General features: G+C 32.6%; 6 protein-coding genes and 1 pseudogene across 7 annotated transcripts, besides 2 other annotated features; 2 read left to right on the forward strand and 5 right to left on the reverse strand.

Moving 5' to 3' along the window:
- Window positions 1-142: 142 nt before the first annotated feature.
- TVAGG3_0440840 (VPS9 domain family) lies at window positions 143-1,455 on the reverse strand (the record flags this gene model as incomplete). Its single annotated transcript, XM_001307976.1, has 1 exon — window positions 227-1,438. One exon carries the CDS (start codon window positions 1,436-1,438, stop codon window positions 227-229), a length of 1,212 nt encoding a protein of 403 aa, XP_001307977.1.
- A 4,654-nt stretch (window positions 1,456-6,109) lies between these two features.
- Window positions 6,110-13,213: a mobile genetic element.
- On the reverse strand, window positions 6,475-6,771 carry TVAGG3_0440860 (uncharacterized protein; the record flags this gene model as incomplete). The annotated part of the gene is made up of 1 exon (XM_051234200.1): window positions 6,475-6,771. One exon carries the CDS (start codon window positions 6,769-6,771, stop codon window positions 6,475-6,477), a length of 297 nt encoding a protein of 98 aa, XP_051103930.1.
- TVAGG3_0440870 (uncharacterized protein) lies at window positions 7,125-8,311 on the reverse strand (the record flags this gene model as incomplete). The annotated part of the gene is made up of 1 exon (XM_051234201.1): window positions 7,125-8,311. A coding segment is annotated over one exon (1,187 nt), but the record flags the coding sequence as incomplete, so codon positions are not given.
- On the reverse strand, window positions 8,437-11,880 carry TVAGG3_0440880 (annotated as a pseudogene). Its single transcript has one exon. A coding segment is annotated over exon 1 (3,444 nt).
- On the reverse strand, window positions 12,283-12,887 carry TVAGG3_0440890 (uncharacterized protein; the record flags this gene model as incomplete). Its single annotated transcript, XM_051234202.1, has 1 exon — window positions 12,283-12,887. A coding segment is annotated over one exon (605 nt), but the record flags the coding sequence as incomplete, so codon positions are not given.
- Window positions 13,214-13,268: 55 nt separating the features above from the next.
- Window positions 13,269-27,616: part of a mobile genetic element that runs on past the window's edge.
- Window positions 13,373-14,201, forward strand: TVAGG3_0440920 (protein of unknown function, DUF4106 family; the record flags this gene model as incomplete). Its single annotated transcript, XM_051234203.1, has 1 exon — window positions 13,373-14,201. A coding segment is annotated over one exon (829 nt), but the record flags the coding sequence as incomplete, so codon positions are not given.
- Window positions 14,610-14,792, forward strand: TVAGG3_0440930 (protein of unknown function, DUF4106 family; the record flags this gene model as incomplete). Its single annotated transcript, XM_051234204.1, has 1 exon — window positions 14,610-14,792. The coding sequence occupies one exon, from the start codon at window positions 14,610-14,612 to the stop codon at window positions 14,790-14,792; it is 183 nt and encodes a 60-aa protein (XP_051103934.1).

Here is a 27,616-nt window from a genome sequence, read left to right on the forward strand (position 1 = left end):
GAAGTGTCAAATATAGGAAATGTCATGAAACTAAATCTGAGGAAGGGATTTAGATCAACAGTTTTTCTTCACATATAGAAGATTTCATAAAATGCAGTAAATTTCACAGACAGTGATTTCTATCTGATTGAATTGTTCAATACCAGAACTGTTTACATATTAAAAAGTTTGTGAATGCCATTATTAACTTTAAAATTTACCATTTATTATTTTTTAAATAAAAATTTTAAAGATTTGCTAATAAATCTTCAAGCATGTTAATTGTATCCTGATCAGAAGACTTTCTTGCTTCAGGTTGTGGTGTAAACTCGTTTGAAGAAGAAGGAGCTAAACTTCCAGGATGGTCTTTCTTTTCCTGAGGAGGGAAAGAAAGGTGAGTAGCAGCAATAGAACATGTTGTAAGGATGTAAGTAAGTCTCTCATCGAATCCTGATGATGGCCAAATCTCTTGGAGGTAAGTGAAGAAAGAAACAACTTGTGTAGAGAAAGATTGATCGCAAATCATAGCAGAACATATGGCAGGAAGGATATCATCAGCAGCAATCTCTGTTCCTGGTAACAATGCTACAATGGCTTCAAAGAATTGTGCAACTCTTTCAATTTGAGCGAGTGGAGACTTTAAACTGAATATTCTGCTCAAATATCTTGTAGCTGCTTCTGTCATCTTTTTCTCATCAGCTTTCGATTGGCTGAGGTAACTGTACATGTTTTTACGAGCTGCAATATCTTGTTGGGCAAATTCTTTGCTGTAGGCCATAATGAAATGGAAATGTGTCTTAGATGTAAGAGCATTATAAACTAGATAGTTAAGTTTCTGTTTTCCGGCTACAGGTAACATTTCTGTATCTGGGCATTTAAATATTTCAGCAGCAAGCTGTTCTATAGAAACTTGAAGTCTTTGCATCAAGTCTCTTCTGTTTTCTGGAGTAATTTCCATCCTCTCAATAGCATTACAGATAGCATTATAAAGATTTATGACTGCTGGAACGTTTTCAAAAGTTCTCTCGATAAACATTTTTGATTTATCAGAATCGTCATAACACTCAAGTACCTTTAAGTATAAAGGATGGATAGGTCGAGATATGTCAAAAATGTCATTTTCAATTTCGTGGATATTAAAGCAAAGTCCATTCATACTTGTGCAGTATGTAGTGAGAATAATAGGGATGGCAAATTTTTTTTTGAAGCCTGAAAGTGTAATAATTTTATTGTCTTCAAGTTTGAGTTTCATGCTTGGATTGTTTCCGCTTATTAATGTCGTTTTATCAGGTTCAATTGTGTAGAATAAGTAGTCAAAAGCTGTTTTCCCTTTAACTGGCATTGCATAAGGAGGTGTTAAAAACAGGTGATAGAAGTAGTTAGACTTAACAGGAATGGTATCCATTTTCTTGCGAAAGTGAACAAGAGTTGGATGATCATCAAGGGACCAGTTTTGCATTGATTTTTGCTGCTAAGAAAATATTGACAAAAAAAATGTATCGGAAGATTAACTGATGAAATGAACTTATTTCGCAACGCACTGTGTATATGTTCATGTTCAAGATGATTTTTTCAGAAATAAATCCGAAAATTACAAGTAGTAGGATAGGATGGGTTGTGTGACTTTTTTTGTTACATCTATATATAGACGATGCATTAAAATATATTTATTTATAAATCATTAAAAAATTAACATTAATTTTAAAATAATTATTTTCATGAATGAAAGATTCACTACCATAATGAAATAAAAAATAAAAAATAAAAAAATTTTTTAAAAATAAACTTTAAAAAGAATTTGATGAGTTCAACATAGAACTTTAAGAAACTAATGATTATTTGAATTTATGAAATCAATTATTTGATTCATTCTTTCTTCAATCTCTTCTATTCTTTTTGTTAAATCATCAATTTTCATTAATGAGGTGATTCTTGATTGAGGAATAGATTTCAAACTAACCACTCCTTTTATTTTTGAAATTTTGAATCCATCAACTTTAAACATTTTATTCAATTTACATGTTGTCAATTCTTCAAATAATTTTTTATTATTAGCATAATAGTCATTAAATTCTTCAACAGATGAAAAAATTTTTATTTCAGTAATTTTTTTTTGTTGAACATTTTCACTTTCATTTATTTCTTCCTCCTCTGTTTCATTTATTTTCAAAATCGGTGACAACATGACATTTTGACAACAGTTCAGGAGGAAGGCATTTATGAATTATTTTTGAAGAACTGAAGGTGCTACCATGTTACCATGTGCTACCAGGTTAATTAACTTCTCTGAAAAAATGAGACAACATGACATTTTGACAACAGTTCAGGAGGAAGGCATTTATGAATTATTTTTGAAGAACTGAAGGTGCTACCATGTTACCATGTGCTACCAGGTTAATTAACTTCTCTGAAAAAATGAGACAACATGACATTTTGACAACAACACAGGAAATAAATGTTTACGTTAATGGTTTGTCATGATTTTATCGTATATCCTTTGTCAATACTTCATCGTTAATGTTTTGTCAAAACTAAACGTAAATGTTTTGTCATGATTTCTTCGTTAATGTTTTGTCATGACTTCTTCGTTAATGTTTTGTCATGACTTCTTCGTTAATGTTTTGTCATGATTTCATCGTATATCCTTTGTCATGATTTCATCGTAAACTCTATGTCAAACATGAACGTAAATGTTTTGTCATGACTTCATCGAAACATGAACGTAAACTCTATGTCAAACATGAGCGTAAATGCTTTGTCAAAACTAAACGTAAATGCTTTGTCATGACTTCATCGTAAATGCTTTGTCATGATTTTATCGTTAATGTTTTGTCATGATTTCATCGTATATGCTTTGTCATGATTTCTTCGTATATGTTTTCAGGTTATTCAATAATTAATTATTTTTGAAGAACTGAAGGTGCTACCATGTTACCATGTGCTACCAGGTTAATTAACTTCTCTGAAAAAATGAGACAACATGACATTTTGACAACAACACAGGATTAATGTTTACGTTAATGGTTTGTCATGACTTCTTCGTTAATGTTTTCAGGTTATTCAATAATTAATTATTTTTGAAGAACTGAAGGTGCTACCATGTTACCATGTGCTACCAGGTTAATTAACTTCTCTGAAAAAATGAGACAACATGACATTTTGACAACAACACAGGAAATAAATGTTTACGTTAATGGTTTGTCATGATTTTATCGTATATCCTTTGTCAATACTTCATCGTTAATGTTTTGTCAAAACTAAACGTAAATGTTTTGTCATGATTTCTTCGTTAATGTTTTGTCATGACTTCTTCGTTAATGTTTTGTCATGATTTCATCGTATATCCTTTGTCATGATTTCATCGTAAACTCTATGTCAAACATGAACGTAAATGTTTTGTCATGACTTCATCGAAACATGAACGTAAACTCTATGTCAAACATGAGCGTAAATGCTTTGTCAAAACTAAACGTAAATGCTTTGTCATGACTTCATCGAAACATGAACGTAAACTCTATGTCAAACATGAGCGTAAATGCTTTGTCATGACTTCATCGAAACATGAACGTAAACTCTATGTCAAACATGAGCGTAAATGCTTTGTCATGATTTTATCGTTAATGTTTTGTCATGATTTCATCGTATATGCTTTGTCATGATTTCTTCGTATATGTTTTCAGGTTATTCAATAATTAATTATTTTTGAAGAACTGAAGGTGCTACCATGTTACCATGTGCTACCAGGTTAATTAACTTCTCTGAAAAAATGAGACAACATGACATTTTGACAACAACACAGGAAATAAATGTTTACGTTAATGGTTTGTCATGATTTTATCGTATATCCTTTGTCAATACTTCATCGTTAATGTTTTGTCAAAACTAAACGTAAATGTTTTGTCATGATTTCTTCGTTAATGTTTTGTCATGACTTCTTCGTTAATGTTTTGTCATGATTTCATCGTATATCCTTTGTCATGATTTCATCGTAAACTCTATGTCAAACATGAACGTAAATGTTTTGTCATGACTTCATCGAAACATGAACGTAAACTCTATGTCAAACATGAGCGTAAATGCTTTGTCAAAACTAAACGTAAATGCTTTGTCATGACTTCATCGAAACATGAACGTAAACTCTATGTCAAACATGAGCGTAAATGCTTTGTCATGACTTCATCGAAACATGAACGTAAACTCTATGTCAAACATGAGCGTAAATGCTTTGTCATGATTTTATCGTTAATGTTTTGTCATGATTTCATCGTATATGCTTTGTCATGATTTCTTCGTATATGTTTTCAGGTTATTCAATAATTAATTATTTTTGAAGAACTGAAGGTGCTACCATGTTACCATGTGCTACCAGGTTAATTAACTTCTCTGAAAAAATGAGACAACATGACATTTTGACAACAGTTCAGGAGGAAGGCATTTATGAATTATTTTTGAAGAACTGAAGGTGCTACCATGTTACCATGTGCTACCAGGTTAATTAACTTCTCTGAAAAAATGAGACAACATGACATTTTGACAACACAGCAGGATTAATGCAAAAATAAATTCCAATCATACTTTATAAAGCATCATTTACAGGTATTTCATCATATATGTTTTGTCAAAACTTCTTCGTATATGCTTTGTCAAAACTTCATCGTAAATGTTTTGTCATGACTTCATCGTAAATGTTTTGTCATGACTTCTTCATCATATATGTTTTGTCAAAACTTCATCGTAAATGTTTTGTCAAGACTTCTTCGTATATGTTTTGTCAAAACTTCTTCGTATATGCTTTGTCATGACTTCATCGTAATGAACGTATATGTTTTGTCAAAACTTCTTCGTAAATGTTTTGTCAAGACTTCTTCGTATATGTTTTGTCAAGGTTTCATCATATATGCTTTGTCAAGGTTTCATCATATATGCTTTGTCATGACTTCATCGTAATGAACGTAAATGTTTTGTCATGACTTCTTCATCATATATGTTTTGTCATGACTTCATCATATATGTTTTGTCATGACTTCATCGTAAATGTTTTGTCAAGACTTCTTCGTATATGTTTTGTCAAAACTTCTTCGTATATGTTTTGTCATGACTTCTTCGTAAATGTTTTGTCAAACATGAGCGTAAACTCTATGTCAAACATGAACGTATATGTTTTGTCAAACATAAACGTATATGTTTTGTCAAGACTTCATCATCGTAATGAGTGTAAATGACCCAAAAATAATGTTTATGTTAGAATGTTAGATCTAACACGTTTTCTAACATGTTTTCTAACATGGAGGATTTCATTAGATATACACATCTACCCTAAACATTATTTTAGTTAAAGTCCATCAAATATTTTTAGGATACTTTCACCAAATAATGTTTATATCAGATGAAACAGTAAAGTATTATATCTATATTAAATCGTCTATGATGTAAATTGTGTATAGAATGAAATGAAGGAAGAATGTGTATATCTAATGAAATCCTCCATGTTAGAAAACATGTTAGAAAACGTGTTAGATCTAACATTCTAACATAAACATTATTTTTGGGTCATTTACACTCATTACGATGATGAAGTCTTGACAAAACATATACGTTTATGTTTGACAAAACATATACGTTCATGTTTGACATAGAGTTTACGCTCATGTTTGACAAAACATTTACGAAGAAGTCATGACAAAACATATACGAAGAAGTTTTGACAAAACATATACGAAGAAGTCTTGACAAAACATTTACGATGAAGTCATGACAAAACATATATGATGAAGAAGTCATGACAAAACATTTACGTTCATTACGATGAAGTCATGACAAAGCATATATGATGAAACCTTGACAAAGCATATATGATGAAACCTTGACAAAACATATACGAAGAAGTCTTGACAAAACATTTACGAAGAAGTTTTGACAAAACATATACGTTCATTACGATGAAGTCATGACAAAGCATATACGAAGAAGTTTTGACAAAACATATACGAAGAAGTCTTGACAAAACATTTACGATGAAGTTTTGACAAAGCATATACGAAGAAGTTTTGACAAAACATATATGATGAAATACCTGTAAATGATGCTTTATAAAGTATGATTGGAATTTATTTTTGCATTAATCCTGCTGTGTTGTCAAAATGTCATGTTGTCTCATTTTTTCAGAGAAGTTAATTAACCTGGTAGCACATGGTAACATGGTAGCACCTTCAGTTCTTCAAAAATAATTAATTATTGAATAACCTAAAAACATGAGACTTTGTCTCCGGACTCTTTGAGTCACTTAACGATAAAATAACTGATAACAAAATTTTATTTTTATATAAATGGATACCCCACAAGCTCAAAATTTACCACGAATCATAACAAGGGAGGAAATGATAAAAATGATGCAAGAACTAATTAAAAACAACAAACCACGAAAACCGAGAAGATGTGGTTATGCAGTAATGATGGAAAGAAGAACCTAGAAGGGTTCGGGAAGAGGAATAAAAATTAAATTTGGATTGAGTTTAAAAATTCATCTTTATTAAATTCATCTCTTCCAATCAATTTATTTATTCTATTAAATTCTTTTATTTTTGCTTCACTCAGTTTAAGGATTGAACGGTAAGTTTCTAATTTTTCGATTATTTCTTTCCTCTCTACATCGTTTTCAGTTCCATTAGTTTTATGGGCATCAGCCCCACCGCATTGCGGCTTCTTTTTGTAATAGCATATTTTTGATTTAATTCTGTTTAGTTTCTTTTTATATTCATCGTCTGGACTCTTGACTGCTTTGTTGTCACTCATTTCTTACGAAATAAAAAAATTAAATATTATTTAAATATAATGGAGTAATAAAATAAATCGGAATTTCTATTAATTTATTGTCAACTTCAACTAATGCATTGCCGTTAATATATCTAACAAATTCAGCTATTGTGTCAAATCTTCGTCTTCTTTTTGTCATTGATTTATTAGTTTTTCCATAATCGAGATGAATCAAAACTTTATCCCCTTGTTTAAAATTCATGAGCCCTGAATTAATTTGTTCACGTTTAACATCATTCAACCTTTCCATTTGCTTTCTAATATATTCCCATTCTTTTGAAATATCATTTTTCATTTCCACTGGTTTCATGTTTATAGTTCTATGCCATGTATTATTGTAATAATATACTAACTGTTGTATGATGGAGTCATGATTTCCATCCCAGTATATCTGACCGTTAACCCCTAACGCATCTCTAAGAGTTCTCATTACCGCATCAACTATTTTATTATGAAACGTATATGGAGAGGATGAGAAGAAAAAATTAATTTGTGGGAAATAATGAGTCATAGTTGCCTGAAATCCTTTATCACCATCACCCCTGATATTATCTACTCTTTCATGATCTAGTAAGTATTGTATAGCTCTTCTTGTTTCCTGTTCTGTTTTCCCTTTCACTGGAATGCAATATAAATATCTAGTGTTAATGTTAATGGCAAATAAATAAGTAACGTTTCCTTTTGAATATTCTAAATGATCTATTTCGTATGAATATGGATATGGAGCAAATGAAGGGCGACTAAATTTTTCCTTTAATGGTTGAATTTTTGGGTCAATTGGTTTATTTAATATTTTGAAATCCTTTTTAAAATCTTTTTGCTTCTTTAATGTTTGAAATGGATATAATAAAGTGAATGATGAAGGATTAACTGAAGGAGGAGGCGGTACTGTCGTTGGAGGTTTTGGTGTTGCAAGTGGTTTAATTTTATCTGCTTTGATTTTGGAATTCATTCCTTCCTTCATTAATTCTGGATGTATTCTATTCATTTGTTTTAAATATGCTGTATATAAAGGTTTGATATACTTTCCCGCTTCGAGTTTATGTTGAAGGATGAATTCCAAAAGTTGATCTTCATTTAAAAGTCGGGCTGAATATGGTTTAACTAATGAATCATAAATTAAAGCTTGTGCTTCATTTATGGTCTGAAGGACCTGGGTGTTTTGCATCTTTTGTTTTTGTTCCTTTGTTTTTTGCGGCTCATGATTATATAAATTATATAATTCATCAATATCTTCTTCTGTTAATACTTTATTTTTGAAATCTTTCAATTGTTTAAGTTGTGATTTAGTTTTTTCCTTTGTATATTCATCATTTTTAATTTTGTCTTTAATTTTAGAAATTATTTTATCATGATATTTCAAAATTTCATTTTTATAATATGGATAATAATATTCCATATCATCACCCGTTATATAGTTATTGTGTTTTTGGAGATATGATTTTAATTCATAATAATTAAGAAAATTTTGATTAAGTACTAAATCATCAATTAAAATTTTTAAATCTGTGTTATCCATTTATATAAAAATAAAATAAATGTTTAAGGGTGCCCACCTCTTTGAATCATAGTATCAAAACCATCATTAACGGTTCCTTTTGTCTCTTCTGTGGCATTTCATTAAAAATAAAATTTTAAATTGTATTAAATAAATGGCATACAACATCCATTTTCACAACATACAGCCTTAGTGTGTGCTCCTGTTAATGCAGTCTTACCGATTGTTAAGTGAGTCATTGACCCATTTTTAAGTTGTAAATTAATATTCTGACCATCGAAAATAACTTTATCATTTATTATATCCAAATAATTTTTAGGTGTTAATTGCTTATTTTGTCGTAAACTAACACCTTTCATTTTTTGTGCAATCTTTTTAAAATCACCCCCATCAATTGAACCGTTGAATGATGTATAACACTTAGGACATAAAGCAACCATGTTATCACCTTGTTTCTCAATTGCTAAACCCAATAATTTTTTCTCATGTGCTTTTTCTTCAGCTTTATTCTTTAATTTAGGTTTAAATTTCTCATCAAAACAAAAGAAATCAAAAGGTGTGAATTTGAAAATGTTTTTATCATAAAATTGTTTATCGGTAACAATCGCCTGAAATGCTTGAGTGTTAGGAAGATTTGAGTCGCCAGCAATAGCCCAATAAGATGAATCAGTATCACCTTCAATGAAATGAAAACGATTAACATCCATGCATTTATACATAAAATCATAAATGAAAACTAAATACCAGTATTTAGCATTATCTAAAGTGAAGAATGCCTCTTGTAAACATGTATCACATCTATAAAATCTATCTTTGAGCATCACTTGATACGTATCTTCACCTATTTCTCTTATGTTTTTAAACTTATTTGACATACATGCAACGCGTGCCTTCTGTGCATTCATTATTTTAGTCTTTGCGTAATTTTGTGTATTCATTGCATCGTAACCATATGATCCATTAAGTGAAATCTTGCAAAATAAACTTTTTCCTTTATTTCCTTCTAATTCAGCCTTTTGTCTTTCGTTCATAAATTTGTTCGCAAATTCATTAAAACAAGTGTTTTTCGTAAATGTTAAAATTGATTGAATATCATCGATGATAAAATGAAATCTGTCTATTAGATACCAAAGATAATAAGAAGAAAATGGTTGATATTGGTTGTGTGTTGATGCTAATTGAGTTAATTTTCTCTGTTTCTGGTCAACTGGTAGATTGTTTGATTTCATGTAATTATACATAAATGCCAATTGTTTTTTCATCTGTGATAATATCTAAGTTTCTTATTATCGGTAAAAAGTTTATGTAATCATTAATGTATTTTTCATCAATGTGACCCTTTACTTCAGCCACGAATAAAGTATTTTTCTTCTTAATTATTCCCAGTGCTTTTGCTTTCTTTGTTGCTGTATCACAAATGATAACACCATTCAATCTTCCCGGCATATACATTTTATGGTCAGTATATTGAATGAAATCATGAGGATTAGATGAAAATGATGAAGGATATAATGAATTAAAGTCAACTCCAACGAAATGAGTCATAATGTTGGTGGTGTCCTCATTTGATACAGTTTTAGTTTCTGGATTATATGAAAGTTTATTAATGTGCGTGATTCCTTTAAGATTAACACGATGTTGAACATTTGATAAACCACCAGTAATTCCATTACGGAGAATGTGATAAGCTTCAACTGAATCTAAAGTCATTGGTAAATTATTTTTTAATGCATAATTTCTTAAATTGATTCTTAAACGTTGAACATCTTCATCTTTATTTGATTTTACGACATTGCAATAACAACACATTAACTGACAATTTTCTTTGGTATGTGGTTTTTCATTATCGATTCTATCCAATGTTGGTTTATTTGCATATGTAAACGCTTTACCACACATTTTGCATTTAGATGAAAGGATTAAATCGTGATAGTATTGAAAATCATCCATTGAAACATTATTTTTAGTATCCCTTTCTGCTTTTTCATCTTGTTTCTTATATGATTCAATTTTATATTTCCAATACTTTTTCGTTAATTCAAAACTTGATTCTATCTCTTCCTCAGGATATTTTTCATTAGGATTAAAGTCTTTATATGCTAAAGCGTAACGAATCATTGAAGCATTCGATGATAAAGAAAGATTATGAAGCATGTCAATTTTATAAACAAATGTTTCTTCAATAATTTTATCAATTGGGTCAATCATAATTTCAACATCTTTATTGCAATAATGAATAAAATATTCTAATCTATTCTTAAAATTTTTAGCATCATTGAGATATATTTGATAATCACTATCTGATATAGTTTCTTGGGTTAATGCTGAATAAAATGAATCTTGAGTGAATGGTTCCACTTTATATAATTCTTCTTCGTAATTCTCCCATGTGATGAATTGATAAGGGAAAAAGGATTTAACACGTGATTTATTGTTTCCGAAATCTTGAGTGAATTGGTCTAATGTCCCACCCGCTATATAATTTCTGATGTCAATAAATCTCAATTCATATGGAACGTTTGTTTTCTTTACAATAATTTGCTTAAATTGTGAAGATGAACCCAGCATTGATTTTATTTTCCATTTTGCAGTGTTTAAATCACGAAGAATTAAATTTAAATCAAACTTTCCCGAATTAAAACCTATGATATTCACTTTATTGAATTCCTCATCTAGAAGTTCTTTAAATGCTTCCTTCTGTTTTTCATTTAATGTATGAGACTTCATTAATTCTTCATATTGTTCAATATTTGATTTAGCAACTAATGAACAGTTGAAAATAAAAACTCAATCCAATCAGAAATAAAAGAATCACTCGAAGTTAAGCAAAAATTCCTCGTATATGTTTTATCATTTAATTTAACCGTTGATGATACCATGAATGGTTTTAAGTAAGCGTTCAAAGTTGCACACTCAGAAAGTTGTAATTCTTCTTTAGTCTCTAATGTTTCGAAGTCAAAAGTAATATAATATCTTGTCGGTTGATAATATTCCTGCAAATTGTGAGCTAATAACCACTGATATATCTTCTGTTTCGTAATATGTGGTGCATATGGTTGCTGTGTCTTTTGCAACTGAACGTCTTGAATTAATCTTCCATTATTTTCTTTACATTTCTCACAATGCTTTAAAAATCTTCTTTGGTTTTTCCTTTCTGGATCATCACGGATAGAATAAACTTCTTCTTTACAATATGGACAAACTCTATAGCCGGTGAGTGCTTCAACGTCTGTTATTCTGTCAGCGTGAAGTTTTCCACATGGACTCTGTGTTAATAAAATATTTACTGTTTCAAATTCTGGATCTATCATTATTGAATCCACTAATGGAAAGTCTACCTTATTTATGTCCACGTCTTCTGGTTGAGGATCACAATAATAGAAATCAATATTAACATTTAACATTCTCGCTAATCTCTCACTTTCTGATGAAATGTCAAACCCTTCATATGAATCTATTGCTTCATTTAAATAACTTCTACGAGTTTTAGGATTAACACCATCAGGAATGTTATAGAAGCGTTTAAATAACCTTCTACCTTCTGCTCTAATTTGATTATCATTCATTTTAGCGGTTCCGTTTTTGTTCATTTATGTAAGAATAAAAATTAAAAAATAAATAAAAATAAAGTTTATTTTTTAAAGCCCATAAAATGAATTAAGAACACATAAATTTTTATCATCTGCGACGTGACGAATACATTTTAATTTACTCAAGAATGCGTACCCTGATACATTAAATCTAATTCCTGTCTTATTTAATTTCACAACTTTGAAAAGGAATGTATGAATAGCTATAAAATGATGAGAAGATGTTTTATGGGTTGCTTCCATTTTTTTCTGAAATAAATGAATAAATATAATGCTTATACGTTTTCATATCTTTTATATTCTTAATAACGAATGGTATAGACCTTTCAACTTCATCTTCCTCGGTGCTGTTCTTTCATATGAAACATTATTAGTATCTTCAACAATGAAACCACAATCACACAAATTTTATATGTTCCAATGGTTTCTTTTGATATTTTATCTAATAAATCAAAAACTTTATCAACACCTGTGCATTTATTTAAATAATAATTTGTGTAAATATCATGATCTTCTTTCTTAATCGTATTAGTTGCATATGTCACGTTTTTAAGAGCTTTTTTGAATTTCTCAGAATCGAGAGGGGGTGAAAGTAAGATACAAGGGTATTCTTCATTATCAATAAATTGTAACTTATGTTTACGTATAAATTTAGTACCTTCTTCTGAAAGTGTTTCATCTATTTCGCCATCTAATAAATTTTGTGTTGATTCTGAGACATAATTTTTATATCTTTCTTCATGAGATTTCTGAACTGCTGATTCTGAAGCTGGGATATTCATTAAACCCTCTACTTCATTTTCATTATATTTTTCAACTTCTCTTAATTCCTTAATTTTTTCATCTATTTCATCTCTTATTTTTTCCAGTCTTTCAATTTCAATTTCATCATATTCATCATCATCTTTAATTCGTTCTTCATAATATTCAGGGAAAACATCAGGTTCTTTAGGTTTTTCTTCTTCAGATGTGGGATATAAGAAATTTATAACATCATCTTTATTCATTTTTCCATCATAATCTAAATCATTTAATAACTCGGCAAATTTTTGACAATTTCTTAAATAATATTTACTAACTTCATAACACATCTCATCTAATATATCCTTTATTTCCTCGTTTGTGAATCCTAATTTTTTAACGTTGTTAGTTTTGACGCTCATTTCATACAAAATAAAAATAAATTATTCAGAAATGTAAGACATAATTTTTTAAAGTTTATTTTTAAAAAATTTTTTTATTTTTTTATTTTTTATTTCATTATGGTAGTGAATCTTTCATTCATGAAAATAATTATTTTAAAATTAATGTTAATTTTTTAATGATTTATAAATAAATATATTTTAATGCATCGTCTATATATAGATGTAACAAAAAAAGTCACACACAAAAAAAAAAAAAAAAAAAAAAAAGGAAGTGGGGCTTCCAGGCACTTCGTGCCCTCTAGCCCCGAAGATGTTTAGTATAAAGCCGCTTTTTAACTTCACTTAAAATGCCACGTAAGCTACGTAAGAATATACGTAAGAGGAAGAGAGCATTGAAACATCCAATAGTAAAACTGACACCACAACAACAGTTGCAACAACAAATGATGAATGACCCCACTATGTTGCAACAAATGTCAAGCAACCCTACGCTTTTAAACCGAGTCATTGGTGCACAGAGTGGAGGTTTAAGAGCGGCACTTTTAGCGAAAATGGCAGGCTATGGTGGAGCTGCAGACGGAACAGCTTATAACCCTCAAAGTCAAATGAATTTGAGTTCACTCAAAAATCAAATAACAGATGTCAAAAAGTCAAACATAGACATACAGAAACAAATAAGTGAAAACGAAAAGAAACTAGAATATGACAGACACACAAAGAAACTCAATGAGTTAAACGTAGAGAAAAAGAAGAAAGAAGAACAACTGAAAGAACTAAGTACAGAGGAATATGCGAAAAAAGTGTCAGAAAAAGCAGCAGAAGTAGCAAAAATGGAACAAGATGTCATAAATTTGAAAAACCATACTACTCAATATAAAGTACTGAAAGATGAAGAAATAAAACAAAAAGCCCTGAAGACATATATGGATAGCGATGAGTATAAAAAAGAAGTTGAAGCAAATGTAAAGGCAGAAAAACTTTTACAGTTGCAAAACCAAACCGTACAGTATGAAAACTTAGCACAAGAAAGTAAAAATAACGACGCAGCCATGCAAAAGGCAATGAAAAGCGCAGAATATATAAAAGCTAATAATGACTGGTTAGATGCCCAAGCCAACGCTAAAGCAGCCCAACTCATAGGGTCAATAAGGACAAAAATACAAGCGGATGAAGACAGTTCAAATGAAGCTTTAACAAATGCTGACTTTAAGAACGCCTTCGAAGCTCTTCATAGTAAGGTGAAACTAGTGAACGACTTCTCATCTGGAAAGAAACTGAAGTCTGAAGGTTTCGACAACGAGTTAAGAGAAGTAGCACAAAATATGACGAAAATAACAGATGCAGCAACGAGACAGGCAGTTCAAAGTGCCTATGACGCCGTTAGAGCAACTGTTGTGGAAAGTCAAGAAAAAGAGTTACAACAGACCAAAACAGACCTAGTAAATGCTTTCTTAAGAACGAAAAGTCAGGTAGGACATTATGCTGCAGATGGAACATATGTGCCAGCTGGTGGAACTTATATACCACCAAACCCTCCAAGAGAAGCACCTGCACCAGGACTACCTAAAACATTTACATCGTCACATGGACACAGACACAGGCATGCACCAAAACCAACACAACAACCAACAGTTCAAAACACTGCACCACAACCAACAGTTCAAAACACTGCACCACAACCAACAGTTCAAAACACTGCACAGCAACAACCACAAACAGAGCAAGGACATAAAAGAAGTAGAGAACAAGGAAACCAAGAATTCTTAAAAATGCTTAAGGAAAATTATGGTTACCCAGATACTCTTGACTTTAGTGACAGATATAAAGAAGCTATTAGAAAGTTCAAGGAAGGAAATACTGACCCGAACCTATTTAGCTTTATGGTTCAGCACCAAATCGAATATAATCTCAAACCTGGAAAATACAAGCTCGCTAAGGGATATGATTTAATAGCATATCATCCAAATGACATGGATGAATTTACTCCGAGATATTTGATGTCAGAGCTAAATGACGATTCAACTCTCTTCATAAAACGCGTAAAAAATAGAGACGGAACGAAAGAAGAAAGGTTTATGAATGCGGATGACTTAAATAGGGAATTTGCTAAAAACCGTCTCGGAATATATGAAATGCCACGAGATAAGGTACAAGAAACTCAACAGGAAGAAGTTCAGATACAACCAGACATGGAAGAAATAGTTCAGCAACAACAGCTAGAAGAGCCTGAAGGAAACGAACAAGTCCCTCCTTTGGAAACTAACTTCACAGAACTAGATGAAGATTTGGAACAGCCGAAAAATCTTGACCCTCAACAAGAGTATGAGGTGAATATGGAATCTTTTCCAAGAGTCTAAAAAAATTCGGCTGACATAGTAGAAGAATATCGAAAAATGTTTGCCGACATACAAAAGACTCCAACACCAGATGAAAATATTCAGCATAGAATGGAAAGTACTGAAAAAAAATGTACGCAAATACAATAATCCTTTTTACTTACGAGCATTTAACGTTCAATCTTTGGATGAACTCGTGTGAAAATAAAAGGTTAAATTTCAAGAAAACATATAGAAATGAAACATTGTTTAAAGTTCATTCAGAACCTAACCAAGATGGAAACAAACCTACTTTTGTTTCTGCAGACGATGGAACTACAATGAGATGGGGTCATAAAGCTAATCCGGATAGGTGGTTCATAAACTTACAACCACAATTCCAAGAAGTTGTAGACGCAATGGAAGTGAATGGTGAACCAGATATAGCTGGTATTTTCAGCGCGGCTTTTAATGCCATTGAAAGATATGAAACATGCAGATATTTTGGACCAGTATTGAAATGAACATGGCTGATGGAAATATAACACCTGACGTTCTAAAAACATTTATCTCAAAGAACTACACAGAACCATAGAGATGGTATATTTGGTGAAGAGTTTAGAAAGAAGTTAGGGAGATAGAAGGAAGAGAACCTATTGTACATGACCTTGCAAACGAAAGTTTACAAAATGTCATAAAAACTTACTTTGCAGACAATGAACCGAGAAGGGATGAATATTTAAGAAAACTCAAATGGACAGTACCAAATGAAATGTTAGTATTGAAAAACATGTTCCTTGACAAAATAAAACCAACTACAGAAATAAACGACGCAAGACTGAAAGATTGGGTAAAAGCTTTCCCATTCACAAAGGATATTATTGGTAACATGGAAAGAAAACCAGAATGGCTACAAAAACATATATTTGGAAACGAGCTTATTCCATATGGACAGCACTGTTTGAAGAGCTTGAACCGGAAACTCAGGAAAGAGTCATTGCAAACAATACGCAAAGACTCAAATACAAACTATGACAAACTCTTTCTAGGATATAGGTTACCTGAGATGGGCGACCAGAGCCAAAAGGCAAAAAGGACATGGGAAATTTGCAACATACTAGAATGAACATAATGCAAAGATGCAACACACTGAAGCAGAGGGCAATGAAGGAAAAGAAGAGTTAAAAACTCAGTCAGGAAGAAAGTAAAGCTTGGTCCGAGTGGGTTCTATTATGATATATAAATCCAACTATTCTATATTTTTACCCATATGAAATGTACGCCGCTCAGAAATATAACGCCAACATTTTGGATGCCATGAACGGAAATGTTTCCGAATGGTATAACGAATGCGACAATGCCATTAGAAGGTCAGAAATAGTTCCTGGAACTTACGAATATACAACTGCTTTTCTTATGGAAACGTAGGCGAGTTTGGAGAAGGTTCTTCAACAACAGTAGATATTGCTTGCGACAGGTTTCATATTATTTCTATTGACAAACTCTTTCTTATACGTGGAACAAGACATTGAAATAAAACTTCTGCCAAGTTGTCTGACAAGAAAGGTTGCAATGGAATTTTCTATGTCGGATACCAATATGCTCCAGAAGTTTTCATGGGATATAAGATATATTCTAAACTCTGACTTAGTTCAAACAGTAACATGGGCAAACTATGAAATGGTTCGCTTTGAGAAACTCAGTACAACCACAAGCTAGAGAACAAACAACCAGTATGCAACTATTGAGAAAATAAGAAGACTTGACCCTAACGTTCCAGGAGTTTATGTTAACCTTTCTGGACAAACTGCAGCAGCAGTAACCAAAGTAAAACTGAAACTTAGAGTTCCTTTGTCATCTTTCCTCATCTTCAGGTTTTTAAGATACTTGCCAAACTGGGCAAGGAAAAAATTTCTATCGAACTTACTCCAAGCAAAAAATAACTTAGTCATTGCACCACAACACAAGACCATTCACTCTTACAGAAGTAGTGGGAACAAATAAAATGTCATTCGCCGACTTTTGCAAAAACAAAGTTGACTTAGACTTTGGTTTCTCAAAAACCTCAACACTGAAGTAAACTATTATTTCAATGTGCTGGAGATGCTTGGGACCCAGTTAAGTTCACATGCGAAAAAATTTGAATGCAAGAGAATAGAAAGCAGACTTGCAGTCTATATGTTGGACCCAGATATTTCAAATGCTTTAGCTGCCAAATATATTGCAGTTCCACTTATGTTCCCTATACACCAAATATCTGTCAAAGACTTTGCAGGTGAATTGGAAACCAAAGTGCTGACCCAGGTGCAAGAACAGATATTGCTTTAACAACTGCAATGAAACATGCAGATACTATGTTTGTACTGTTCAGACGAACTATAAATGACTATTCTTGTTTCTACAACCCCGGTATTAAATATCATATAAACATAGATGGCAAATATTATCCAAGAGAAGAATATTCTACAGTGAGGATATGAGGTCATACAACTTGACATTAGATGCTATGAACTTTAACAACAACTTCACAACAACCATTAACCCTGAAATGCAAAGTTCTATTATGCCATATGTGAAAGTATGGACTCATACAGGAGGTCAAAAAACTCAATATACAAATGGAGACCGTTCAAACTTTTGGCTTGGCATTCCATTGCTGACTCAGAAGACTTTATGGTGGTATTTCAACTGTTGGTACTGTACAAATACAATATACTGGTGACAGAGACGGTCCAGATGAACTGAGAGCAAAGAAGTTTACAAAACCAATAGCACTTTTCACGGAAGATGCTCTTTTGAAGATTCGTTCGATGAAACCTGCTGGGGCTCCTCAGAATTGGCATAACGACAGCTTCCATCGAGCAGATTTTGGCAGCAGGTCAGTAAGTTGTTCTTGAACTGACTTCTCTCCGTCAAATATTGACAGTACGCCAGTTTTGACATAATATTTAAGATAAACTTACCTTTAGAAATATCTGTAAGTTTTGTTGTTATTATTTTGTCAACGTCAAGAACTTTCACCATCTCGGTTATACCAACTTTCTTTGCTTTATGGAAATATTTTGGTTCAGCAAATATTGCTATTCTATAACATTTACCATTGTTTGTATAAAGAACTATTTCTGTCAATGTATTTGTATTGTTTGTGTGTGTAAACTTTGTTCTGCTTCAATTCGAAGAGATACTCGAATACGTCCATCTTTTTTCTATTCTAAGTAAAATGTCATTTCCGAAAAATAGAAGCGTGAGTGTTTCAAAGGTTTAATGGCGGTGGCAGATGTGAAGTTAAATTCACCAACTCAAACAAACAGTCAAAGTGTTGTTGTCAATGTCAAAGACAGAGATGTTGAGTGGGGAAACCATACGAAGACGAAGATGGTATAACAATTGTTCCTGTAAAAGAACAACCAACATATCCTGAAGTTAGCAGAGACTTAAGTTCTGTTGCAGATATTCGAAACGACTACCACAACTGAAAGACAAACTTCAAACTCAGGAGAAGATTTGTCAAGCTTTAGGTATAATGTTAAACTTGGTCGAACACAAACCCTGTTAAAAGTGAAACTCATATGTCATTGCACCTCATGAAGTTTTGAAAGAACTATTGAAACTTTGACAGAGGCAGACGATATAAACATCAAAGAAATAGAACCGACATTAGTTGCTGTGGTGTTTTCATATAATGTCATTGACAAGATATACGTTATGAAAGGAGGTGAAACGTTGAACTTAAAGTATAGTTCCCAGACGTTATAAAAAATATTTGACGACCACAACATTTCATTAAAATTTATTTGCTAAGTAAAAATGTCAAAACTTCTTGAAAGATGTTTGAAGAAAAATAATATAGACTTTATTTCATGTAAAGGACTTTACACACTTTTGAACGATATGAAAGACCCTGTTTTGTTTGTTCGTGTAGACAAGGAGTTCTATGTCTTTACAAAATATTTGAACTTCTTAGACAGAGAACTTCAAGAAACGCCATGTGAAAGTTTAGATGAAGTTTCTCTCCACTTTCAGAAAAACTTTAAATATATATAAATGGCAGAAAGATATAATGGTTTATACTATTACGACTAAAAACCCCTGAGTCATATAATTCTATAACAACAAACTTACAAAGTCCTCAAGGACGATATTGTAAACTAACTTTAAACACAATGACGACTAAAGCCTGTTTTGCTCTTTTGACACCAGAAGACTTTATTGTTGTGAATGGTAAAAAATACTCCTTTGAAGATACTTACTCAGATATACCACCAACAGGTTTTGTTGACTTATTTAAATACTTTAAGGACGGGTGTAACATGTGCGCAACTAGAGCAGGTTCATTATGTTTGGATGTCCGACTGAGTTTACTATAAACGATATGAGCTATATACAAAACTTATTTCTGGTTTTTACTACCAACAGTTTCCTATAAAACAGGAAAAGGTGTCATACAAGGTTGTCTGTTCCGTTGACTTAAAGTACACCTATTTATATATGTTCAAACTTAGTTCAAAAGTGTTATTCGAATGTCGACAGAAACTATTATGACCAAAAGATACTTATGCGTATAAATAACACATTCTCTGCTGGTTTGCCTATTGTTCATTCGAATGCAGAATTTTCAACTTAGTGAACTCAAAAACTTTGCAAGTATAACGTTGACATTAGTTGACGCAAACTTTTTCCTGTAAAACTTTTATGTCCTATGTATTGTCAATGACGGCAGAAAGTTTCGAATTGGAAGATGCAACTGGCATGTACTGAATGGAGATGTAAGTATTGTATTACAAGAACAACTTCAACAACAAATAGCTCAAGAACAACAAATGCAACAAATGCAACAACAAGTCAAGAATAAAAAAATTTTTTTTATTTTATAAAAATGTACAGAAATAGATGTTTCAGATTTTTATGACTTCCAAGCATTCAGAAATATGTGTCCATTTCGAGACTATAACAAAGCCAGTCGAAGAATTTGAAACGTTTAGTCATTTATGTCGACTCTGCCCCAGAATGTTATGTTATGAAAGAATGGGATGTTGTCTTTAACAAACCTAAAGCGACAATAGTTTCAGAACAAGAATGTAGACAGAAACTTAAGAAAATAAAAGTCGTACAAGTTGCATGAAAGATGTTAGATGCTTGGGATATCTTATTGTCAAAGTTAGAAAATTTTTCAGTTCGAGGTTATAAGTTCTAATACCTTCTCCAACTTCTATTCTATCTAACTGGATATAAATTATGAACAAGTAGAAATGGAAAGAAAATATTAAATAAACTGGTTAGACCATGTCAAAGAAATTATATGCAATGGAAACGAAAAGAGTCTATGAGTATATTTATGTGGTTTGCAAATATTACAACATCCAAGTGCTAAAAATGAAAAATGCTCTCATTATAATTGGAAAACAAGGAACTGGTAAGAATACTTTCTTACAGATATTTTGTGCAAACTGTTAGAGGGCTATTCGAACCCTAATATGACAAACTTAGAAACATCTGCGGTAAATTTAACTCTTCAATAGAGAATATGAAACTTTAGTATGTAACGAACTTCAAAGTTAGATAACAACAAAGTTTTGAACTCAGATGCTTGAAGAGTCTTATAACAGACAAAGTTGGAGTTGTTGAAAGAAAATATAAGACCAAGAGTTTGTGAAAATGTTGCAAATTTCATCATGGTTTCAAACAACGCCGTTCCGATGAAAGTTAGAAGTTCTGACAGAAGATTATGTAGTTGTAGAACGTCAGATTCTCATATGCAGATACAAGTATTTTGACGACTTAGCAGAAACTTTGACATCTGACTTTTACAACCACTTGTTCTCATATTTATGACATTAGAGATATTTCAAAGTTCAATCCAAGAACAAATTCTACATACCGAAGAGAAGACAAACCATTGTATAGAAGCAACAAGGCAGCTGTATACTGACTAAGCGTCATGTATAGAAATGAAACGACTTTGTGTCATTAGTAGGAATACAAGTCATTGTACCGATCTCCGTCATAAACAATATTCGACTACAAGAAATAATAGGATTATTAATGTAAAGCGCTAAACGAACAATTCATATGGAAAAGTCAAAAGTCTATTTCAGACGTACAGAAAATGAGACCTGATAAATATACAAAGAAAAAATTTTATTACTGAGTAAATTTAAAAATAATTTTTTTATAGATAAAAAATAGAAAAGAAGAAACTTAAAACTATCAATTAACATAAGCGCAGACACTCTCATTGCCACATCTTTTTAAGCCACAAAAGAGAAATTCCAACAACCAGAAGAAGCGAAATCCACAAAGCAGAAGAAACATATGAGACCTAATAGAGAATAACGAAATCGATCATGCCGCATATCATGAGTATAGACTATTGTCACTTATGAACATTGTATGAAAAAAAGGTTTAAATATGAAGATATACGAAACATATTGTCATGAGAAAACGAAATAATAGAGACAAGCTCATAGAAGCAAAAAATTCCTATAGCTAGATATAACAAACATCTATTTTCGAAAGTTCGGAATGGCAAAATATAGAAAGAAAATATTTTTCTGAACGTAAAATTTTAAAAAAATAATTTTTTTATCAGATATGAAAGATGACGAAAAGTTATAGTTAGTCAGATCAACAAATATATGTAGGACTTAAAGCAACAATAGACCCATTCGCTTAATATCTGAGACATGATTTACTAATCTACATTTATGAAAAGTCTAACATATTGACAACAGTCTTGGAACATTCGAACCACGTTAAAGTTTGCAATATTGATGACTAAAATGAAGTGCGAAATTGAAGACTTAGACATAAGAAAGGTTGTTAACAGTTACAAGGAAAAATTTTCGACAGAGGTTATACAAAACCTATAAAAAGGCAAAGAATACCAAACATCTGTTCTACTAACACTTAATGAAGCCAAAGAAAGCACGAACGACAATGAACTATCTATGAGTCTAAGATAGTTAGAAAGTCAGGTAAATTGGGATAAAAAGATTAATATAAAAGAGTCATCAAACACTTTATTGCTCCTAAAGAGGAGAAAGAACATTAGACATTGACCCAGAAATGTTCTAAAATAAAATTTGATTTATTTACCAATGTCAAATTTCTTATTTCTCTGGACACTAGGCCTCGGTTCAGATCAGTGTCTCTTCTTCATCTTCTAACTTATTTTCTAACATTTCTTTCCTTTCTTACTTTCTTGTTCTGGGTGAAGTTATGTCAAATTCTCGCAGAACATTTTTCTGTAAAAGTTCTTCTGTCTGTATAAGCTCATCTATTCTTTTATAATTATCACTCTTCAAAAGAACAGCGCATTTGATCTTCATTTGCATCTCTAAAAACTTTTGTGGACTCACTCTTTTCCAATCGGTGTCATCTCTGTCAACAATCTGTCATGACAATTTTAAGACTGCTCTTTGTAATGGTTTTATCGGTTCTTGTACATATTCACCAGAAAACAAGAACACTGTTGAGAACAATATATCAACACTTTACTGAATTTACACTATGTAAGATTTTATGGATTCGAAACAATTCTTTTGCTGTCAAAAAGTTTGTCACCTCGAACTATAGATCAGCGCAAATACGCAATAGAACATTTTCCAAAAAAGCATCAAAAATTTAATATTTTCATAAAAATATGATGTTAGAAAAAAAGATATAATCGGCATAGACATAATGAACAAGACAATGATATTGAGACTAGTTATCTAAACAAAGAACAAGCAGAAGTTAGAAAATGCTCAATAAGACCAAAATACAATGAACAGATATCTTAATTTGCTACAGAAATGAAAAATTAATAACAGGCTCTAATCGCACCACCTGGTCGAGAGTACGACTTTCACTTAATCTTACAAATGGTGCACAACAACAACGAACTAGCATGAGAAGAACCCATTTTAGTGAACGTTAGTAGTCATATTGTAAGTACTTCTGGTCAATTGACAAACGTCAATTCGTTCAAAGATATATAAAGAAGTCTAAGTTAGCTATGCTATACAAAGACTACTGAGTTTGATTTTGAGATTGGAATAAAGAACAGTACCAAGACGAGTTCTTGAAGTACAATGCATAAAAATGAGTATGTCCAATTCCTAAGTTAAAGACCCAAATGAGGAAATGCAGCAGAATATTAGAGAAGAAACACTTTCAGAAACAAACAGAAAGAGATAGAATACATTTCGAAGAAATTGCAATCTTACAGATTGGAAGACATTACCCTCATGATATCTTCTATCTTAGATGACTTTGCTTCTCATCCTTTGTTACAAGAACAAGAGAACAAGACATGTGTCGAATTCTAAGAAGCTCAGACAACTTTAACATCTCTGTTGTCTTTGTGTACAGACAGAAAGAGTTTAGTAAGGATGTAAAGAGAAATACTTACTGTATCATACTTTTCCCGCGGATTGTCCGAAGACGAGATTTCAATCGGAACTTATGAAGAGTCCATGGCAGGTAAGTTTGACAGACATGAACTATGGGAGAAGTACAAAGTCATACAAGACCCTCATACTTCTTTTCAGAATTCATATCTACGCGACAAAGTTCAAATTGTAAAAAGTCAATAAAATAAATGGTTCATTTACTCTGCTTGTTTGAGTTGTCAAAAATACTCTGTTATTTTTACGATTTTCATGAGTTTTGGCTCCCCCCTGTAAAAGTCGGTCTAGAGAAATTTTCATGAAATTTGGTCATTTTTTTTCAGCAAAAATATATTTTTAGGGTAGAAGGGTATATCTACCCCCGTTTTCTACCCTCATTTTCTACCCAGTTATTTTATATAAACGTTTCACATGGTAAACGTTTATTTTTTAAATTTTGTGAAAACTCAACGGTTTTGACACAAGCCTAAAATATATTTACTCAGAATTTTACTCAGAATTCAATAAAAATAATGTTTAGGGTAGATGGGTATATCTAACCTGATATCTACCCGCTCTTTTCCTACCCCAGTTATTTTATAAGCGTTTTACATGGTAAACATTGTGATTTCGTGAAATTCTAAACAATTTGTAGCTTCTATTTCTTCTGTCAGTACATCGAATGTTTTAACAATGCCGAAGGTTTCTTTATATTTCTTCTTGACATCTGAAAGAAGGAAATCGTCAGCTGTTGGATAGTTTTTGTTTAGAAATGTCAAATGCGTCCATTTTATCTTCTGCTGGTTTCTCTGCCTCCCTCTTTAAAGTCAGCATAGTCGTTTCGCATACGTTCTATCTCTTTGACGGAGTAGTTTATTTTCCTCATTGCCTGCTTTACATTTAGAACATTGATGGGTTCATTTTTGCGTTATACTTCTGAACCTTACCTGCTAGTATGACTAAGGCGTCAATTGCTCTCTTTAAACTCAAAAGTTGCGGGTTTTATCTGTTCATTCCATATCTTACCTCTTCTATTTTATCTCTTATCTGCCATAACACATTCAGCAACTAACGAACAAAGTTTGTCGTAGGTCTTAAACTCCCCAGATTTGGTATATGTCAGAGATGTTCTTATATACCATATCGCAATCTTTGTCCATGACTTTGTGGTTCCAATGAAATCCAAGAAACTCATAGTTAACCTTTCGTAAACTTCTTTATTTCTACTTGAGTCAGTTGCTTTGACTTCTATTTCATCGAATCTGGAATAGTAAGCTTTTGTTGTTGGATTTCAGGCAATTTGGGTAAATGGTCAATAATATCCTGCCATTTCATAAAGATATTCTTCATCTGTTTCATCTTTTTGCAGTGCCAATCTAAATCTCCTTGGAGAATTTCTTGCTTTATCTTCTGGATTTCTGTTTCGAAAGTATATCGAAAAGGAAATGAAGCTTTTCATCTCTACTAACATTGAAGTTGGGTTCATGACTAACGAGTTTGCTGCTGTTTGTTGCTAACATGTTCTTACAATAAAAATAAAAAATATTTTTTTAAAAAAACTAACTTTATTTTTTATTTCGGGAAAATTCCGTGAAAATTCAAGAGGTGAAAAGAGGGTAAGAAAAGAAGGTTAGATTATACCCATCTACCCTAAACATTATTTTTGTGCTAAAATTCATGAAAATTCATGAGGTTAGAAAGAGGTTAGAAAAGAGGTTAGATTAACCCAATCTACCCTAAATTATATTTTTGCTGAATTCAGCAACAAAATTCAAATTGTAAACGGTTTATAGAAAAAGTGTCATTTTTTCATGTCCGAAGACTCGAAGGTGCAACACTTCCAAAATACCGACGAACTCAGAAGAGCAGCATGGCAGTATGTTCTTGACAACTTCTTTGAGTTCTCCAGGAACACCTTGGAAAATGCTGAGAACTCCGACACAGAGAATTTTGGAGAAATTGCACTCCAATACTACCTTGACAAACAAAGGTAAACAAAGGGTAAAATAAGACTAAAAACTTAACGTTTAAAGTGACATTTTTTAATGAGCTTCCGAGTCACCGGAAAAAACTTGGTCGATGTTGCAGCTTACTTCCCTGAGGAGGATGGAAAGCCGTTACAATTACGGTACAAGGTTCAAAACCGAACCTGGCCAATTTTGCGTACCAAATCCGCAATTACATACCATGCGAAGAGTACGACAAGGTTTTCCTACAAGAGAAAACCAGCTCTAAACAACTCAGAAAAGAAAGAATAAAAAAGTTTTAAACTCGTAATTGTTTATTTTTTACTTGTATGGGCAACCTGCAAGAATGAAGTCGACTATCTCAGTCTTTGTTCTGACCAGTTGGACTGCCTCTTGCGAGTAACGTCTGTTTTGCGGCTCTCCAGCCTGGTGTCTGACTTCGTATTGCGCATGTTCTTGAGAGCTCAACTGTAAATCGATTGTAGTAGAAAGAAGTCTCTCAGACTGCTTGAGGTAGTTCTTCCACGTCCACGAACCGAATCTTGGTACGATGTCGACATCGGTCGAATTTGAGGGAAGAGACTGAAGCCTTGTCGTCTTTCCATCGGGGGCTCGTGGCAATAATCTTTGCGTAAACGGTTCCAGACCTTTTTCGAACTCTTGGTCTCTCTTCGATTGGGAATTGAGATTGCGAAATTGCTGGGTGGTGGAGCTTGCTGGAACATCCAAGGGTTGGGGAAGTAAGGCAATAGGTGAGGAGGTAGTTTCGGGAAGCCTTGTGGTAAGGTTAGTAACCTTGAGGTGAAATTGGTAGTAATTTGGTGGAGGGACTGCTGAAACTGAGGTTGCTGAGGTGCAGGGGTCTGGTGGCTTTAGGTTCCTGCTTTGGGAATGGGCTGCGATTGGTGGTACGCATTCCCGGACACTGTTTGTGGCTAACACCGTCGGAAAGAAAAACTTTACTGTCGAAGAACGGGAAGAAAACTTTCCTGTGGAAGGAAAACCCTTCCTGTCGAGGAGAGACTTTGTCAAAGAAAACTTTTTCCTGTTGACAGAAAACTTTTTCTGAAGTTCGACCAAAAAGTTCTCTCAATTTTCGAAAAATTTGACTGGTTTACGGCACGGACAACTGGAAAACTTTTTTCTGTCGGTAAGGAAAAAATTTTCCTTTTGTCCGGAAAATTTTTTCCAGTTGTCGGGAAAATTTTTCCTGTCGAGGTGTAAGGACTGGAATGCAAGAGGACTTGACGAGCAATTACCTAATTGGAAACTTAAAGACTGCGTAATAAGACTACTTGCGCAAGGTCATGAAGGCCCAAGGTCAATCATCTCTATTACTGGAAAGGTCTACACTTAGCTTCCGGAAAGAACCCTTTCGACTGGAATTCCAATTCAAATCTACAGACGGGACAGCCTACGGATGGCATAAAGGACGCCAAAAGAGAAGCTCTTGTTAATTCCCTAAACAAACGTCCTTGATAAAATACCAAAACAGGAGAACCCCTACCCCATATGAAATTGGCAAATTCAGTTCTCCTTCAGCTTCTCGGGTCAGCCGTTCTAACATAACCTGTGAAGGCACATTCAGCCAGTTCTTCAGCCATTTCAGTAACATCTCATTTAACTTCACTTTTTTTTATGTTTTTAACTACACTCGTACTCAACAGGTTTGTTTACATACTTATTTCAACTGTGGAACCTTGTAATTGACCGGTCTTCCTGCCAAATGCAATTCGGTCATACACATTTATGGTGGCAAGAAGGACAGTGGGGAATGTTATTCCTGACATTGTTGTTGCTCGAGAGAAGATTTGAAAAATTTCAGAGCCACCTCCCCCAAGAACTCCAACACCAATCACTCCAAGTTGCCAAAGATACTGCATGTGAAGGAAGAAGCTTCTGGTAAGTTTCTTATAGCCATATACATCGGCACGCAGGA

The sequence above is a fragment of the Trichomonas vaginalis genome, chromosome V, assembly GCF_026262505.1.
Source record: "Trichomonas vaginalis G3 chromosome V, whole genome shotgun sequence".
Taxonomy (NCBI): domain Eukaryota; phylum Parabasalia; order Trichomonadida; family Trichomonadidae; genus Trichomonas; species Trichomonas vaginalis.